The 20,627-nt window shown below is 36.7% G+C and overlaps 1 protein-coding gene across 1 annotated transcript in view; it reads left to right on the top strand.

Annotated features, from left to right (window-relative positions):
• The first annotated feature begins 3,203 nt into the window (after window positions 1-3,203).
• dgat2 (diacylglycerol O-acyltransferase 2) overlaps window positions 3,204-20,627 on the top strand; it is a 34,200-nt gene continuing 16,776 nt past the window's right edge. Inside the window, exons 1-5 of the mRNA XM_039744586.1 lie at window positions 3,204-3,358; window positions 9,277-9,405; window positions 9,722-9,829; window positions 10,292-10,362; window positions 17,394-17,598. Of these exons, the coding sequence (XP_039600520.1) occupies window positions 3,238-3,358; window positions 9,277-9,405; window positions 9,722-9,829; window positions 10,292-10,362; window positions 17,394-17,598 (634 nt within the window). The 5' untranslated portion in view covers window positions 3,204-3,237. The remainder of the gene's footprint in view (window positions 3,359-9,276; window positions 9,406-9,721; window positions 9,830-10,291; window positions 10,363-17,393; window positions 17,599-20,627) is intronic.

A 20,627-nucleotide genomic window follows, 5' to 3' on the forward strand; every position in this document is an offset into this window, starting at 1 on the left:
TTACTTCTGTAGAAAACAATAACTAAAATCAAACACTGGGGACAATGTAATAATAGAGTAGTTAGCTGTGTTATCTCACATCTCCAAGCAGCTGAGTCTGAGCTGTGCCCGATTACTCTCTATGTGGACTTTGGACATTTTCTCCATGTCTGGGTGGATGTTTCTCTATGCACATTTTAGATAGATAGATATATACTTTATTAATCCCAAGAGGAAATTCACATAATCCAGCAGCAGTATACTGATACAAAGAAACAATATTAAATTAAATAGTAATAAAAATGAAAAAATGAAAAAGCAAACAATAACTTTGAGTAATGTTAGCATTTACTCCCCCGGGTGGAATTGAAGAGTCGCATAGTGTGGGGGAGGAACGATCTCCTCAGTCTGTCAGTGGAGCAGGACAGTGACAAAAGTCTGTCACTGAATCTACTCCTCTGCCTGGAGATGACACTGTTCAGTGGATGCAGTGGATTAATTATGATTGACAGGAGTTTGCTTAATGCCCGTCGCTCTGCCACAGATGTTAAACTGTCCAACTTTACTCCTACAATACAGCCTGCCTTCTTAACAAGTTTGTCCAGGCGTAAGGCGTCTTTCATTTTTATGCTGCCACCCCAGCACACCACCGCTTAGAAGAGGGCACTCGCCACAACCGTCTGGTAGAACATCTGCAGCATCTCACTGCAGATGTTGAAGGATGCCAACCTTCTCAGAAAGTATAGTCTGCTCTGACCTTTCTTACATAGAGCATCAGTATTGGCAGTCCAGTCCAATTTGTCATCCAGCTGCACTCCCAGATATTTATAGGTCTGCACCCTCTGCACACAGTCACCTCTGAAGATCACAGGGTCCATGAGAGGCCTGGGCCTCCTAAAATCCACCACCAGCTCCTTGGTTTTGCTGGTGTTAAGATGTAAGTGGTTTGAGTCGCACCATTTAACAAAGTCTTTGATTAGCTTCCTGTACTCCTCCTCCTGCCCACTCCTGATGCAGCCCACAATAGCAGTGTCATCAGCGAACTTTTGCACGTGGCAGGACTCCGAGAAATATTGGAAGTCTGATGTATATAGATTGAACAGGACCGGAGAAAGTACAGTCCCCTGCGGCGCCCCTATATTGCTGAACACAATGTCAGACCTGCAGTTCCCAAGACGCACATATTGAGGTCTGTCTGTAAGATAGTCCAGAATCCATGCCACCAGGTGTGAGTCTACTCCCATCTCAGTCAGCTTTTCTCTAAGGAGCAGAGGTTGGATGGTGTTGAAGGCGCTAAAGAAGTCCAAAAACATAATTCTTACAGCACCACTGCCTCTGTCCAGGTGGGAGAGGGATCGGTGTAGCATATAGATGATGGCATCCTCCGCTCCCACCTTCTCCTGGTATGCGAACTGCAGAGGGTCGAGGACGTGGCAGACCTGTGGCCTCAGATGGTGAAGCAGCAGCCGCTCCATGGTCTTCATCAGATGTGACGTCAGAGCAACAGGCCGGAAGTCATTCAGCTCACTAGGACGTGATACCTTTGGGACAGGGGTGATACAAGATGTTTTAGATCTGACTGGCAGCTCTGAACTGGTATGAGTTTGTGCTTTCTGTATCAGACTTGCATTTCGAAATGGGTTGTGTCCTGCTTTGTTACCATTGCTGTTAGGATTGTCATTATTTCACTGCTGTCCTAAAATTACTTTATATGTACGTGTCAGTTGATGGATGGCATACAAACACTGAAAACATTAACTTCAGCTTTAACATTTGCTACATTATAGAATGTTTTTAATTGATTAAACTGAGAAACTAATGATGAAAGAGAATTCCTTTTTTATAAAGACGAAGAAAATATATTCCTCAAAAATATAACTTTGAGTTCTACCATAATTGTTTAGTCTTTCAATATTGTGGGTCACTTCAGTTTCATTTTTATCCATGTTTTTATTTATCTATATCAGGGTTGTGGGCACCCAGAACATATTGGGATACTGGGATTAAAGCGTCCCTAGAGTCTTTAATAGAGTACACAAAGTGCCACCTAAGGACAAGTGCATGTTTTTTGTGATGTAAATGGAAAACTGGACATATGCAGAGAGAAAGTGTCAACTCTACATAGATCATGTCCGAGTCAAGATTTGAAAACCAGGACGCGGTAGCTGTGAGGTGGTAGGGCTTATATGCCACTCATTATGTGTGAGTTACAAGTTTCATTTTATATGGGTTTAGAAAAAAGTCTATGTTTATTTTTACAGGTTTATTTATTATGAACTGTCACACTCTTTTAGATCAGATCATACCATGCATGTGATGCTGCCCTGCTAAGCTCCAGCACCCTGGACCACTGCATTGGTTCAGACATTACATGAGAATGTTCTGATAGATTAATTTATTTGTCTTTTTTAGATAACTGTACAAAGGCAGAAACATTGATTGACTGTTTAATTTTCTACAACCTTTACATCCTTCCACATACATACACGCACACGCACAATTTTAAAGGTTCAATACAGGGTGGCGCAGTGGGTAGTGCTGCTGCCTCGCAGTTAGGAGACCCGAGTTTGCTTCTGAACCGAACTTGCATGGAGTTTGCATGTTCTCCCTGTGTCTGCGTGGGTTTCCTCCGGTTTCCTCCCACAGTCCAAAGACATGCAGGTTAGGTCAATTGGTGATCCTAAATTGTCCCGCCTGGGGCTTGTTTCCAGCCTTGCTCCCTATGTTGGCTGGGATTGGCTCCAGCAGACCCCCGTGACCCTGTAATTAGAATATGGCAAGTTGGATAATGGATGGATGTATTCAATACTTCATTCGGTTTGAATGAAAACCACAAGCCACTAATCACACATTGCACTCGAAAACATAAATTACTCAAATGTTTATATACAAACGGTAGCAAAAACCAACTGTTCAAGATACAATGCAAGATAACATACAGGTTAACTTTAACGTGTTAACTTTTGTCACAGCGAAGCTTGCACTTTTTATTTGTAAAGCCCGAGCTGAACCATTCAGTAACAAAAATTCGACTTTTTTCTTTTCAACAAAAGAGATGAGCATTATTTGTAACCAATTAAACCAAATTTTTTAAAAATATATTTTTTTTAGAAATTCGTGCTCTAGAAAAATGGAATATGTAGCATGGTGTGTCATAACAGCACTAAGAATAGCTCAGTTTATGTCCCCCCCGGCTCTGCGTTATTGGTAGCGTCCCAAGGATAGTTAAATTGCCGAGCAGTTTTGCAGCGACTTGTCATGGTCAGTAGCGGTTATATTTTGACAGCAGTATTCGCCTCTTATTTTTTATTCATTTTACGAATTAATTCAGCTTTAACAATGAAGACAATCATTGCAGCATATTCTGGCGTACTGCGAGGTAAGAAGGAGAGCGAAAAAAGCCTTATTTGGGTTCTTTAATGTGTGACGTCTTTCTCTAGAATGTATTGTAACAATTATGATTAATGTCGTTTTCCTTTTAGTATGTTATTAATGCGTTTTGTCAAATCTATGTTTTGGCTTCTAATGTTTGTAGTGGTTGCTTCTTAAGGAAAAATTATATGTAAAATGAAAACTTGCGTTAATCAGCCTATTCGCATCCGAATTCTTTTAACCTCATTGCAAATGAGTTGCAGAGACTTTCAGGTTTAACTGTTAGCAGGTAATAAGAAGATGCGGCAAACCACGCAGTATTTTCCCGCTTGGCGCTTGCATGTGAATGCACGTTCCCAGTACTGCGCGCGTGCACGCACCATTCCACTCCCCCACGCACAGCGTTCATATCATATGTATGTTGCTAGCACGCGAGGAGATGCTCTGCTTCTCAGAAGATGAGCACCTGCAAGATGCTGTGTAGCTTTCTTGCCATTCGTCATCTAAAAAGACTACCTTGCAGAGGCTTATTAGACATGTAAGGTCTGTTTGGTGTGCGGTTAACGAGCACGCTGCTTTATAATTGCACAAACAAGAACTAGTGGCTACCCAGAATCTTCTAGAACTGCAGTAGGTGACCTCCACTCCGTCTAACTGCAGCCAATAGATAGTGAAGAAAATACTTGACAAGTGGCAAGAAGCACTAAGGAATGTAACTACTTGTACATGTAATGTTGGTGACATGTTATGATGGAATAGTGTTGATGACGTTTACTATCCATACTAGACATTTTAATACTGCTGCTTGAAGAATGTTCAGCCCACACTATCTTGAGGGGTAGTATGTGCCTTCAAACGTTTATACAGAAACCACAGGTGAAGTAGTTGAGAATAGTACCCTTCATGACGGGTGATATTAAAGTTTCTGTTTGAAGTTCCTATAATTCATGATTTTTTTAAAAAAAGTAAGGGCCCTTTGAAGCTTTATTTTGCCACATGTTCTATAAAGCTGGCCGCTTCATTTCTGTCTTTGGAGCACCCTTTTCCAAATATTCATATGAAGAGTGTGGTTTTGTGTTTACACAACTGACATTGAATGCACAACACCTTCATTTTTCTTGTGTTTTAACTTGTCTCATTGACTTTGCTGCTTCTGTGGGTTTTTCTCATTTATCAATGCACTTAGCCATTTTGTTTTATATGTTAGTAGGTTTGAAATGTGATAATTGTGTGCATTTATAAAACCCGTTATAAAATGAAATTGAGACATCTGTAACAGATGTACAGTACTGATGGACCTTGTGTTTAAAAAAAATAAATAAATAAAAAAAATTCTGGATGAACTGAAGGACACACTAGTAATTTTTTTATCAGTCTGCTTAAGTTACCTGATAGTCCTTGTGTGTGCATGTGTATATACAGTATAATATATGTATAAAACTAGTGTGTGTGCAGTGCATGTGTATATACAGTATATGTTTAAAACTAACTGGAGATCTAATTCAAAACTGTTTAATATGCTGGGGTTGAGGATATAGAAATTGCACATTTAAGTATGATATTTTGGGCAATTTTGTAGAGCATCTATTAGTACAATGTACAGAAGTCTGAACTATTTCCTTTTTTACTTTCTTAGTGATATTCTACTTATTTATACATTAAAAAAATTGGCTTTCATTTAAAATCTGTTTTACAGGCTGGGTTAATACTCAAGTTATATTTGGAAAATATCCTCTGATAGCCAATGCCCATTTTTTTTAGGTTTCTAAAAAGTGTAAATATTTGTAACTGGAGGATGAAGAATCAGTTTTCAGAAGGAGGGAAATTTTAAGTGTTCAGTGGAAGCATTATAAATAGTTTATACTAAGCAGTGTTGTGAGAATCAATATTTAATGCATTGCTAACAAATAGAGTTGAATTTTGTTTAGCTCACGTTTTCTTTCTTTGGTTTGATGTGCTTGTGGTTAGAAACTGATGCATTTCTGTACAATACTTTGAGTAAGTAAGATGTTAACTTGCACTTATAAGGGACTGTAGTATCTGAAATACTGAAATTTCTAAACCATTTTTAGATATATACAGCTAAACAATAAATGGAACACTATTAAAAGTAATGCTGATTTTAAAAATGATTTAAAAACACTATTTACTGAACATTTCATATAAGCAAAAATGGAAATTAACTTTGCAGTGGTATACAGTCTATGCAAAGTACAGTATTTTCTAGTATAAGACTGCAATCGTCCTCTTGCCCTCATACCTGGAAAGTGTGACACCATGTCCAATGGCAAATTTTATATAAAAAAAATTGCAAAACTTATTAACTATTAATACAAAGAGTAGTTTCAGTGAAAAGTTGTTAAAGATACTGAACTTTTTGAGAAATTTGATGCCTTTTTATGTGAACTGTCTGGTTTTCCCTGGAAATGTTTGCCACCCGAAAGTTCTTAAGGTTCAATATTGCATTTTCACGTTTTTTTTTTCCCCATTCAGTTTTAACATTTCAAAAGTAAATGGCCTAGTGTTAGTGTTTTTGTCAATTATATAGACAAACGATCAGAATTGGTAAGAGACTTCTGTATTGACATTGTACAACTGCATGACCAATGCTTTCATCCACATGTTCAAGACTATTCATGGAAGTGGAACTACAGTACATTTTACTTGTTCACAGTTGTGGTTGGAATGGTGGCATCTTTCTTCCCTCCCCAGTATAACATTGTGTGCAGCTTGCTCTTTTCCATTTTGATGTGCACATTTTATGCATTGGGATGGATTTTGCACTAAATATATACTGTATTGTGATTTACATATTTTAAGACTAGTTTTGCAGTGAAGGTATTTTTTTTTTTTTTTGTTTTGGGGAAATGTTACCTAATACAGCATATGTTATAAAAAATATATATTATGGCTTGGACTAATTTTTTCACAAAAAGCAACAGCAGTTTAGGAGGAATACTTTAATATTTAATATACATATAATTTGCTATGAAGCAATTTAATCATGGTGTCCAGTTTCCCATTTGTTTGACTCATTCTAACATATAAAGTATATACAATTTTAATGTTTAATCCCAGTGAGATGACATTGGTTACTGGTTATTGTTTTGTATGACTTCCCAAGCCTAGTTCATGCCTTTTTGAAATATGTTTTTATCTTTATATGTTAGAATTTACTTTGTATTAGTCTGAGCACAATCTTATGTATTCATATATTTTGGTTAACTGAAAATGGTAGTGCAGAGATCAACTATATAGTGTAATCTAAAATATTTAACGTTACATTTTAAGTCCATGTTAATATCATCTGTTTTACGACAATACTGCTGACTGCAGAATAAAGTAGGTTTATAGTACCATAAAATGTTCAATGACACAGACTGATCACTTTATACTTAATTCTGGAGTTAATTTCCTTTGAAACACTGCTTTGGCCAGAGCCAAGTCTAGTAAGATATGAACCCTCATAGATCTAGTTCTTTCAGCCAGTCCCATGTTCCTTTTTAATGGACAAATTATAGTTCAAAGTAGGCAGGGCCTATTTGCTGCTTCTCAGTGTTCCTTATTCCTGCCATCCTTGGAGCTAACAAGGGATCTAGGCACCTGCTAGGTCCTGTTAGTTTTTGCCATTGTACAACTTAAACAGTAGTGGTTAGGGGATGCTTGCTTGTTCTAGTCTCTGGCAAGTGCGACTGTGTGTGTCTCTTTGCAGGTGGTTTTTGACCCACAGCTCTTTTCTGTTTTTGATTTGTGCTGTAAGCAGTTCATTTTGAAAAACTTTTTTTTTTTTTTTTTTAGGGTCTTCTTCCCCCATCTTTTAGGGGTCGATGTGCTTGATCAACCTTCTTCAAACATTTGGGTCCTGCACCACCTCGCCAGTCAAGTCCCCTCACTTTCCCTTCTATACTTCCATTCCAATTACTCTTTTGCCCATATAATAATTCTCTTCTCATTATGTCTGTACCACTTAAACCTACTTCAGTGTACTTTCTTAAATATCACTCCCACTTTTGTTGTACCTCTGATGGTTTGATATTTATTGTCTCTTTTTTGTGTTTCCACACATCCATTTTAAAATTCTCATCTCTACCACATCTAACTTTATCACCTGCACTCCCTTTACCGCAAATGTCTTGGCTCCATACATCATTGCAGGTTTTACCACTTTCTTAACCTTTAATGTTTGACCATTGCCTTACTACTTCGAAACCCTGATACCTTCTTCCACTTGTTTTATAGCCTATCTGGATGGAAGAATTGCTCTGATTGATTTTATGTGTTGTCTTGGATTCCTTGTTCAACTGTAGCCCTGTCATATTGTTTGTATTTCATTTGCTTCTGTAGTAAAAAAAAAAAAAAAGAATTTTAAATTCAAAACAATAAAACAGTTACAAAAACTAAATGTCATGGCACATGTACTGTATAATTATGCATTGTCTCTTGCTAATGTATAGCAAATGAACACCCAGCTTGTTTTACTGAAAGTACTGTTCATTTTATTTTTCCATTGGATAGAGACTTAAATATATTCCACATGCTTCAGAAAGAGCACAGATTAAACTTTAATCAGCAAAATTGATGGACTTTGTAATAGGACTTTAGGAGGCATGCATGCAGGTTTATGCATGTCCAGTAACCATTTGGTTAGCAATTGATTGAGATGGGTTGATATCTGTTGATAAAAATAAAAGTAGTTTATTTGAGTTTAGATTTTAACACGTCGCATTGCAAATATTGCAAGCATTTTTTGACAAGGTGTTAAATTTAACTTGTGTGTTTATTTGCTATAACTTTCAAATGTGTGTGCACATTCTGTAGTGAAATGCTGTGCTAAATCTTAGATTTGATGTACTTTGTGGAGAACAAAACACTTCAACTGTAATTTTCATCTAATTTGAAATTTTACTTTTACTGTATTAAAAAATATTTTACTTGCCTTATTGATTAAAAGAGCAATGGTTAATATTTCTGGTGTGTAGTGAACTTTATTGGAAACGGACCTTGCTCATTAAGTCATTTATTCTGCTTTTTTTGTGCCTCTATTCTTGGTTATATTCAACCTTTTTAAACTAGTGGTGGCCTTATAATCATTTTGTGAAGATCAGTTGTTATTTCTTTCCTCTTCTTAAAGATTTAGTGTCTATCTAGCAACTACTAATGAGGTTGGCCTAGGTGATAAGGTAAAAGTATTAGGAAATACCTGATGGTTCTTAGTACATGTCTGTTTATGGGACCTATAATGGGATTTAACTTGTATGAAGGGCCAGGCTGGTCATGGTTTAAGTACTTATTTAAAGCAGCAGTTGTTCATACAACCCCAGTCTGCATAAAGCACTGTTCAGTTCATCGGTTTACTTCAGTCCATGGCAGTTTTAAAGTTTGATAAGGCAGTGTTCTTGTATGAGCCAGTGGTACATTCTCATTTAGTTGTGTACACTGTAGAGATGAGGTACAGGCACATGTATTTGCCAAACTGCGTATACAACCCATCTCAAAACTAAATTTTCCAAAGCTCTGAGCTAGAGCATGTAAATAATGTGGAGTCCAAATGAAACATTTGGTAATTGAATTTTGTTGTGAATACTCTTTTCACAGTAAATATCCGTTTTAGCTTTGCTGTTTAAGTAAATAGTAGTCTAGGAATATAACTAATGTTCCCACCCATTTGCAGTTAAATGGAAAAATGGTTTAAAATACAACTGTAGAGACAATTCCTGTGTTTATTTAATTTACATTGTTTTGATAAAATGCAACATCTCTCCAAAGTAAAGTTGTGCTTTTTTTTTTTTTTTTACAAAAGTTTAATTATGAAGTGTATGCATATATACAGCAGTTTGACTAAAGAGGTGAAAAGTTCTTGCTTCTTAATTGCCTCAATGGATTTCCTAAATTTAAGACTATTTATTTATTCTATAAATTCAATAGGTACTGGAGCAAGTATTCTCTCAGCCTTCCAGGATTTACCATCTATTCCCTGGCCTTCAAACTCAAAGTTGGTGAAGCAACTGCAGATAATCTCTGTTCTTCAGTGGGTCATTACCTTTCTTGTTATGGGTAAGTGACACACACAATTACAAAAATTTGCACATTTGTGCAGCAGGATGCAAGGAAAACTATACTCTTGATATGAAATTAGAGAAAATGAAAATATTGTGAAATATTTTTGATGGAAAATCTAGTGAATCTAAGCCTGATACATTAACTCTAAAATACCATACTTGAGGTGTGTGTGCGTTAAGCATGAAACTGATTAATTTTCTGCCATTTAATTTTTCTTTGAAAGTCAGTTTGCTCAACTGTATACAAAAACTAGAATTCAATGTCTTAACCTTGAAGTAGTTGTATGATTTTTGGTTTTTCCTCCCCCAAGGTGCTGCATGTACGCTGCTACTTCTTTATATGTTCTGTACTGACTGCTGGGCGATTGCTGCTCTTTATATAGCCTGGCTTGTGTTTGACTGGAATACCCCAGAAAAAGGTAAGAACATTTCAAAGAATTTAGTACAAGACTGTAGTCCAAAAACAGTTGGCTGGGCAATGTCCCGCTTTTCCTTTGATAATGTTATATTTGTTTTCCATTTAACACTGTCACTTGAAAGCAGATGTATTGGGTAATGCATCTATTTTCTGGTCCATGAATTCCCATCAATCTTTAAATAAAACTGTTTTGCTATAAATGAGGAGTCTAGTGTGCCACGGTATAATTGGATATGAATTAAAAAATAATTTAAAGCAAAGTTTGTGCGCTCTACTGGTTATAAATGCATATCTAATATTTTTCAAATGATATAGTGTAGATTACTTTTTGAATATTTGTAAGCTTTTTTTTTTTTTTTTTTTATTGAAATTCTCAGTTTTAATTCACATTGTTTGGGTAATTTAGCATGCACTTTAGACATGATATATATTTTTTATTCATTTATTTTTTTTTTTTTTTAAGGAGGCAGACGTTCTGAATGGGTCAGAAACTGGACAGTCTGGAAACACTTTCGAGATTACTTTCCAATAAGAGTAGGTTATTTTGCATTTTACAGTATGTATGTATGTATGTTTTTTTTAATCGATTGGTACAACTGTATGTATAAGATGTCCTAAGTGAGTTTGTATATATTTGTTTATATGTATAGATACAGTAAGTGTGTCGTGTGTTTTTTATATAGATCATATAAATATGATATATATATCATATTATATATACAGTAGTGGTGCTTGAAAGTTTGTGAACCCTTTAGAATTTTCTAGATTTCTGCATAAATATGACCTAAAACATCATCAAATTTTCACTCAAGTCCTAAAAGTAGATAAAGATATAAACCAGTTAAACAAATGAGACAAAAATATTATACTTGGAATGAGACAAAAATATTATACTTGGTCATTTATTTATTTATTGAGGAAAATGATTGAATATTACATATTTGTGGTTGGCAAAAGTATGTGAACCTATAGTATTAGCAGTTAGTTTAAAGGTGAAATTCGAGTCGGGTGTTTTTAATCAATGGGATGACAATCGGGTGTGTGAGTGTGCACCCTGTGTTATTTAAAGAACAGGGATCTATCAAAGTCTGCTCTTCACAACATATGTTTGTGGAAGTGTATCATGGCACAAACAAAGATTTCTGAGGACCTCAGAAAAGAGTTGTTGATGCTCATCAGGCTAGAAAAGGTTAGAAAACCATCTCTAAAGAGTTTGGACTCCACCAATCCACAGTCGGATTGTGTACAAATGGAGGAAATTCGACCCCAGGAGTGGTCGACCAACAAAGATCACTCCAAGAGCAAGGCAAGTAATAGTCAGAGGTTATAAAGGACCCCAGGGTAACTTCTAAGCAACTGAAGGCCTCTCTCACGTTGGCTAATGTTCATGCGTCCACCATCAGGAGAACACTGAACAACAATGGTGTGCATGGCAGGGTTGCAAGGAGAAAGCCACTGCTCTCCAAAAGAAAATTGCTGCTCGTCTGCAGTTTGCTAAAGATCATGTGGACAAACCAGAAGGCTATTGGAAGAATGTTTTGTGGATGGATGAGACCAAAATAGAACTTTTTGGTTTAAATGAAAAGCGTTCTGTTTGGAGAAAGAAAAACGCTGCATTCCAGCATAAGAACCTTTATCCCATCTGTGAAACATGGTGGTGGTAGTATCATGGTTTGGGCCTGTTTTGCTGCATCTGGGCCAGGATGGCTTGCCTTTATTGATGGAACAATGAATTCTGAATTCATCAGAGAATTCTAAAGGAAAACGTCAGGACATCTGTCCATGAACTGAATCTCAAGAGAAGGTGGGTCATGCAGCAAGACCACAACCCTAAGCACACAAGTCGTTCTACCAAAGAATGGTTAAAGAAGAATAAAGTTAATGTTTTGGAATGGCCAAGTCAAAGTCCTGACCTTAATCCAATCGAAATGTTGTGGAAGGACCTGAAGCAAGCAGTTAATGTGAGGAAACCCGCCAACATCAAAGCAAAGGTTCGCAGGTTTTGCCACTTGCAAATGTGTAATATTCGATCATTTTCCTTAATAAATAAATGACCAAGTATAATATTTTTGTCTCATTTGTTTAACTGGTTGCTCTTTATCTACTTTTAGGACTTGAGTGAAAATCTGATGTTTTATGTCATTTATGCAGAAATATAGAAAATTCTAAAGGGTTCACAAACTTTCAAGCACCACTGTATCATACACACACATACAGGTAGTCCCCAGTTTACGGACTTACGAACGGCGATGCATGCACCTCCGTAACTGCCGCTCTGGCATCTTCAGCCTGGGGATGCTGCAAGCGGTGGCTGAAGGGGGGTGATTTTGCTGCTCGTGCAGTGTAGTGTCCCTTGGGCGGCTCCTGGCGGCAAGCGGTGACCTGTGGTCCTTAGTCACTGGGGCCACAGCTATCACTCTTGTGCAGGACGGAGGCTTGATGGGGTGGTTTGCTGCCCGCCAACTACACCGCCGCAGCTAATGCTCCTGACAGGATGCAAGCTGGATGGAGCAAAGGGGGGCGTTTCACTGCCTGCCCACCACACACGGCTGCCCCTTTCGTTCTCGGTGGGCGGCTGGCAATGCTGCAAGCGGTGACCCGGTTGTGGCTGAATGGAGGCCATTGAGGGTGAACGGGGTGGCGGGGGTGGAAGCATTGTAGTGTGCCTTGGGTGGCTGACTATTGAATGGGGGTGGTGGTGGGCAATCCACTACCCACCTTTGGCCGCACTGTATTCGTTCTCGGTGGGCGGACACTGCAGGCAGCATACTGTAGTGGGAGGTGAATGTGTGGTGGGCAGGTGGTGAACTGCCCCAGTTATCCCAATTCATTCTCAATAGCAAGCCTGCTTGTACTGTTGAGCACATAGCAGGAAGTTGTCTCTTGTCAGTACATCAGACGTGTTGATGACCGCTGCCTTCCTGCTGTGATAGCGTGTACAGTGCTGTGCAGAAGAGCTCATCTTAACCTTTTGTCTTCACCCTTCAAGGATGTCTCTGAAACATAAATCTGATGCAAGTGCTGGTGATAACAGTAAAGAGAAACGCCATCACCATGGGAAATAAAGTCGAAATGATAAAGGTCATAGAGTGGTGAAACTCCATTCATTGGTAGAGCACTTGGTTACAGTCGGTCAACAATAGCATTTATTAAAATGTACCTGTTCCAACTTACATACAAATTCAACTTAAGTACAAACCTACAGCCCCTATCTCGTACGTAACCCAGGGACTGTGTGTGTATGTATATGTGTATGTCATTTTAAAAGATATCATATTGTGCTGGCTTTCTTACTTTTCATTAAAATTTGATATAGAAAAATGCATAGGTTGACATGAAATGTTGGTAGGAATGTTTTACAAACTGAAATAGAAAAACTAGAAATGTATTTGAGAAGAACTAATTTTTGAGTTTTTGTTTAGTAGTATATTAAAAATAGATTGAGTTATATATCAGATTTTTCCTTTCCCAATATATCAAACATCATTTCCTCTTACAAGTTTTTCATCAGACCCTCGATAATGATTTGTTTCAGTCAAAAGTTTTGAAAGCTTCCTAGATGTTAATGACAACTTGCTGCCATCTAAAGTATAATTTATAACCTATTTCCTTCCCAATACATCTCTCTCCCTTCATATATTCCCATTAAGTCAAAGGTCATGAAATACTCTTTTTAAAGAAAATGGTGTGCAGGCAAACCACAACACAATGATCCCTTATTTTGAATAAGCACATTTAAGTCTGTATAACATCACTTAACATGATCATTCTGAAATAAGAATATTCAAAAACACTTTTGAAATGGACTGCTACAAAATGTTCATAATCCATTACCATAGTTGAATAGGCTTACAAATATTTACTTTGCTAATGTATATCTTTTTGCACTGTGGCAGGTGTAAATATACAGCATAGTAGAGAAGATGGGATTCTTGCTTTATACAATTGCCTTGCCGATTTAAAAAGTACTTGGTTGAATTTTTAGGAGACAAAGATGCCTACCAGATAAATACAACATTACAAATGAGTATTGCGTCGATTAATTAGGTTAAGAAATTTCAAACATCCGCACACTTGTCACTTTAGTTTTTAAATGTATTGCTAATTATTACACTTCATCTTGCTTAGCTGCAAGTGTAGGTGAATACAATAAATTGAGTACTGAAAAATATGTCATGCAGTAGACCATTCAGCTTGGTTACCAGGTAAAATTAAACAATTAAAATGTTAAATCATTCATATTATACTAAATGTAAACAGAATATTGTAATTGTCCTCAATATTAACACTTGAAATTCCAATGGTAAAATTTCTAAAAGCAGTATATGCTACAGCACCCAAAGGTGCCATTTAGGTAAACCTAACCATACAAGCAGCAGTATCAATAGGCGAAATTGTGTTATTCAGCAAATTGCTTTGTTTTCATGGACTTCCCTCCTCTTTTTCACCACCATAGTTTATAAGGTTAGTCTCCAGTGATGCATCAGATTGGTAACTCAACAAAACTGACCAAATTTTGTCTTTTTCAAAGATCTTTGGTGCTATGTTGCAGAAACATTTTTGAACGTTTAAGTCTCATTTTTGCAGTGCCAATATGAACAGTGTATAATATAATATATATATATATATATATATATATATATATATATATATATATATATATATATATATATATATATATATATATATATATATATATATATATATATATATATATATATATATATATATATATATTTTATTTACTTGGTAGGATCTTTTTTTTTTTTTTCCCCCATACAATTAAGTAGGAATCTTAGACCTAGTGCTTGCTTACTACACATAGTCAATGAACTCTAATGTAATGTTGTTCTCTAAGTGATTTATTTTTTTTTAAAGTTCATGAGGAGTATTACTCTTGTAAAACAGTTTTTTATAATGGTGCTTTCCAAAAGCTGGTAGTGTAGTCTTGGATTTTCTATGACATAACCGGTCACCCCAGTACCGTGCAAATAAAACTCTAGCGGCTCAAATTCATGCATATATGGGACAACTATACCAACTTCCCTTCCCATCATTCTAGAAGTCCTAGTTTCCAGGTATGTGAGGGGTGTAGCTGTTATGTTGCACAGGTCTATTACATTTGTTCAACTGCCTTAACTAAAACAGAGTAACGTATTGTAGATAAACCATGCAGGACTTCATTATTAGAGTAATAAAACATTGAACATTAAGGATCAAAGGAACTTGTGTTTATTACATGTTCTTATTTTACATGACTGAGGTATTGACAACTGCCCAGTTTAAATTTTGATACTTTAGTGAGAATTTTCCAATGTTCACTGGTGTGTGGTAGTGGTTGGTTGGGTGGGTGTGTGTGTTTATTATACTTTAGCACTTGTTGATGAGACAGCCAATTGCCAAATAGACTTTGATCTCTTGGCAAGATTGATCCAGATTCTTGTAAAGTTGTTTACTTATACTTTATGCTGATCTTTGGTTACAGGTTAATACAGCTGCTGCTTTTTAGATGCATCTTGCCTAGCAGGCAGGCATTTTATTAGATAAACTACATTTGGGGGATGGATGATATTTCTGCTAATGACTGTTCTTTTTGTTCAAAGTCACACTTAAAATATTACACTTGAGTAAAATCTGTTGTGCTTAGTGATGGTGGAGGACAGCTGATCATAAATGAAAATTTTACAATTACTATATTAAACATATAATCCATTAATCAATCCATTTTCCAAACCAAGTTCATAGCCACTGAAGCCTTGCCCAACAGTAATTGGGTGCAAAGCAGGAAGAAAAACTAGACAAGGCACCAGGGCAAATAGACCCACACACACACTTGCTAGGGCCAATTCAGCAGTGGCAGTGTACCTAACCTGTGTGTCTTTAGACTGTGGGATGAAAAGCGAGTTCCCAGAGGAAACTAGTGATCACGCAGGAAGAACATGCAAACTCCACTCTGACACCATGCCATCCTTTTGACATGTAATAAGACAATTTTCAGTTATATATATATAACTGTCAACAAGTGCATTAAATATATATATATATATATATATATATATATATATATATATATATATATATATATATATATATATATATATATATATATATATATATATATATATATATATATATATATATATATAAACTGCCCTCATTATCAATCACTAACTCGGTAAATTTGAGATGTAGTGTACTGTTACTACAGAGTTTGAAAATGTAGTCTTGAACAATATGTTCTGCAGGGTGTTGGTCCTGTTAATGATATCCCCTTCCTATTCCTCACTTTTATTCAACATGGTGCTAGTGGAGACAGGGCGGAAGTGATGTCCTTGACTGTCATCTCACATGTTCCCCACCATTCTAGAGATGAAATTGGAGATCTGGTTAAAGACTGTACACTGGTTCTCTTCCTTAAGTTGTTTCACTGCAGAACACTCGCCATGCTGGCATGTTGGACACCTTTTTCCCCTAACCTTTTGGGTTAAAGATGAAAATCGGCCCTGGACAGCACTTTACTCCATGGCAGGACCCACTCGTGCACATATCCATTCTCACATAGCCAATTTGCAGTTTCACTTGCATGTGTTTCTTTAATATCACTTTAATAGTGTAATAACCAAGATAACTTGCTAATTTATGAGCATTATCTCCAGCTTCAGGAGCTTCCATACTGTCCTATCAGACAGTTCAATATATTGATGGATATGCCAACCTAGTATACTGCAACTTCCAAGACAGTATAAACTCTGCTCTACATCTACTCAGCTGTACATGGCCTAAATGCTGGTGGACTCTGCTATCCTACTAGGTCTTTGTCCAAAGGCTGAGAAGTTTTCTCATTGATTACCTCAGTTTGTTTTAATGAATATTTGTAAATGTAGTATACATTTGCCTTCATGTGCTCTTGTCCACTAGATGGCAGAGACAATCCTAAATGTGGTGTTTACCCAACAACGTTAATTTCATGTGATGCTTGTAATTTGGTGTGTTTTAATGTTGTGCTCTTCCTAGACTAATGCAGAGATGAGTGCATTATTGCAGTCTGTGCAGCAATATTAACATTAATAGTGTACCATTTAATAATGTAGAAGCCGTGCATTTTGTTACACAAGTACCAGCAAACGACACTGCTTCACATACTCCTGTAAATACTGCATATGAACCCAATACCTGTCCTCCATGTACTGAAGAGATTGCCACAAAAATTTTTACAGTCCTATATTCTATCTACCCCCAACATTATTTGTGTATTTTTTTTTAACGTGCATCTATTCTTCCAAAGTGCCATTTAACTCTATAATTTAAATGCTGTCCTGTGACACTAGCCTCTCCTCATTCTCTAGATTTGTTTGTTTGTAGCACTCTTGCTTTTTCTCTTGTTGATCAATACTACATGCTTCTTTTGACATGGCAATACTTTTATATTTTTACCTGTGAGTTTACTTGGTTTGATACTGTTCTGTAATAATTGTTTTGTAAATTGTCTTATGATGTGCATGCTATGAATTGTTGTCTGTTGAATTACTGAATTTCTTGCCTTTCTGTTTTTCTTTTTTAAACAGTTGATCAAAACCCATACCTTGCTGCCGAGCAGAAATTATATTTTTGGATATCATCCACATGGCATTTTCTGTTTTGGAGCATTCTGCAACTTTGGTACAGAAGCAACTGGGTTTTCAAAAAAATTTCCAGGCATTCGCCCTCACCTTGCTACACTGAGTGGGAACTTTAGATTGCCACTGCTGCGAGATTATTTATTATCTGGTGGTAAGTATGTTTTTAACTGGTGTGGTAAATTGTAATCATTCACTTTGAAATAATGAGCTTCGCTGTGCTGCTTTGTTAAAAATAAAAATTGTATCTTTTTCACAAAATCGTTTCAATTGATGATGTATCCATAATTTATTAAATATCTTTGGCTGGCAGCATTGTAATGCCTGAGGGCCAATAGCTCTTTAGAACTGAGCCTATTCAGTATTATATCCCTCGACATTTTGGTGATGTTGATCTTTCAATAGAAATGATCATAACCTTGGTGTTTTTCATGTAATGTAAACTGTTAAATTTGAAGTTGTACTAAAACTATAAATTATGAATTTTAAAGTTTTTTAGTTAAAACTTTAAAGGCAAAATAGTTTTTTGTTTGTGTGTGTGTGTGTGTGTGTGTGTGTGTGTGTGTGTGTGTGTGTGTGTGTGTGTGTGTGTGTGTGTGTGTGTGTGTGTATGTAAATTTTAAATTTTTAAATTTTGTATTAGTTTTGTTTATAATGTGTGTGAAAATCCACGAAATAGAAACCATATGTTTGTATAATTATTTTTATATATGTTAAGCCCTTATAAACTCTCCCACACTGTTTATAAATATTCCCCGCACAGTTATACAGCATAAACCCATTTGTATTCTCTTAGATATTAGGTTTGATTCATTTAAATTATGTATGTAAACACTGTTTATATGCAGTAAAACCTAAATATTTTAAAGATATCGAATGTCTCCGATATCACATATGTTACAGCCATTATGATAGACAGGCCACCAGCAATAAAAACGTACAATGCAAGAAAAATTGTATACAGTAAATGTGTGTACAGTAACACTAAACGTACGTACATGTACTAAGTACTGTACGTGGAAAATTAATTATGGTTACTCACCAACAATGACCTGATGACTTGTCCGATAACAATGAGTTTAGTTTTACTGCACAACAAAGGAGAGCGTTACAGCTCTCCTAAATGAGCCTCTTCAGGTGACTGTGTAGCACCGCCGTTGTTCTTCTTCCAGCAGTCTTCAGTCCAAATCCCTAAAACAGATTCCATCCATACTACTGCCTTATTACATCCACTTGCAACTCGTTTTCACCCTGGTTTAAAGGACACTGCGGCCGTAGATCTTGTATTCCTTTCCTACTTTTTAAATAAAAAAAATCGTAGCCTCATTGATGCCATAATGGCATCCTACAGCAGTGTAGCTTTTCCCTTCCTTCAACATATTCAAAACGTTTACCTTTTCAGCAATCGTTAACATCTTCCGTTGGCGCTTGGGCACTGCCCCTGAAGCAGGAGCAGATCGTTTTGGAGCCATAATGAAGAGCTTGACTATGCACAAAGATAAACACAAAAGAGCACAAAAGTTAACTCTTTACACAGCGAAACACGTTGATGCTGAATGAGTGAGACGAGACTTCCTGGTTAACGCCGCAGAATCGAATTTGGCGCTCCGTCGCTGAGCCATTCAGCACACAGAAACTTGACTGAGAAGCTAACCAATCAAGAGCACGCAGTTATCCGCCAATAGCGTCCCTTGTATGAAATCAACTGGGCAAACAAACTGAGGAAGCATGTACCATAAATTAAAAGACCCATTGTCCGCAGAAATCTGCGAACCAGCGAAAAATCCGTGATATGTATTTAGATATGCTTATACATTTAAAATCCGCGATGGAGTGAAGCCGTGAAAGTCGAAGAGCTATATAGCGAGGGATTACTGTATTCTCATTTTAATGCAGTTTTAGATATTTGTTAAAATTAAGAATTTCTTTGTTGGCAAATGTGATATTTTGAGACATTTTAGTTGGTAACTTTTAATATCCGTTACTAGTCATATTTTGTGCTTCCAAATTAACCTTGTACGTTTTGCAATAGTTAATATTACCAGAGGAGGTGGCATTTGAGCTTTGTACTCTGAATTCTTCCCCACACTTTGACTAGATTTAGAAATTGTTTTAAGGTCACTGTCTTAACTTCACTATATCTTGAAGCTATGATTTGTTTCCTGTTTCCTTGTTTATTGGTCTCTTACATTACCTGTGATTTGGCCGTGTCAGCAGCTTCACTTTGTCTTTTTAAAGCTATGCCATTGTAAAACTGTCATTAGTAATTAGAGTATGTAATCCATTTTCTCCAGAAATCACTAAAGAATATATATTAAACTGAGTGTGTATTTAACTGCATTTCTTTACTATGATAAAGTATCAAATTGGACTGTCCTGGTGCAGTTTCATTTTGCACAACAATGTGTCATTGTAGAGGTTTATTTGCATTATGTTGGTTATGCCATTTTGTTTTCTATAATGACCGTTACTTTATTATTCTCTTTGCACAGCTGTGGTCATGTTTATAGTCGCTACGCTTATCGGTCATATGACATAGAGATGCTGTGACTTGCCATGTCCACACGTTCTGCCTATATAAAGTGCTGGCATACAGCTACTTGTTATCCAAGCATTTTCTCATCCTTACAAAATGCTTGAGTATTGTATCCAGGATTAAGAAAACGTGTAGGAAACTTGGCTTCTTTCTCAGACTTTGACTCGGGTTTGTACTCGGTATGATAATGCAGGTGGCCCCATGCTACAGAATTCTACGGGGAGCCTCTTGAACCCAACACCACCGATACTCATAACTGGGATGAGCTTAACAGATGAGGACAAACAAAGCAAGGGGATGGTGTAATGATGCTCAGTACTTTTTTATTAAAACCAGTTCAAAAGTTAAAAGAGTGTTTAAAATGGTACAATGCTCCAAACTTCAATAAAAGAGTGGAAATCCATGATATTAAAAACAAGACTTAAATTATGGAAAAAACCATTCCAGTCATTTGGTCAATGTTGCTTTCCCTCCCAGGCAAGTCCAGCACAACTCACTCTCCCATTGCTTTTCTTGTTCAGCTGGAAAAGAGGTGCCTCAAGTGGTGTCAGCCAGACCACTTGGGGTCGGTTGTCCTGATCTTTCTTCTTGTTCACACCGGTATACCTTGAATCCCTGGAGAAGACACCACCTTTATCGCACCCACT

The sequence above is a fragment of the Polypterus senegalus genome, chromosome 2, assembly GCF_016835505.1.
Source record: "Polypterus senegalus isolate Bchr_013 chromosome 2, ASM1683550v1, whole genome shotgun sequence".
Lineage (NCBI taxonomy): Eukaryota > Metazoa > Chordata > Cladistia > Polypteriformes > Polypteridae > Polypterus > Polypterus senegalus.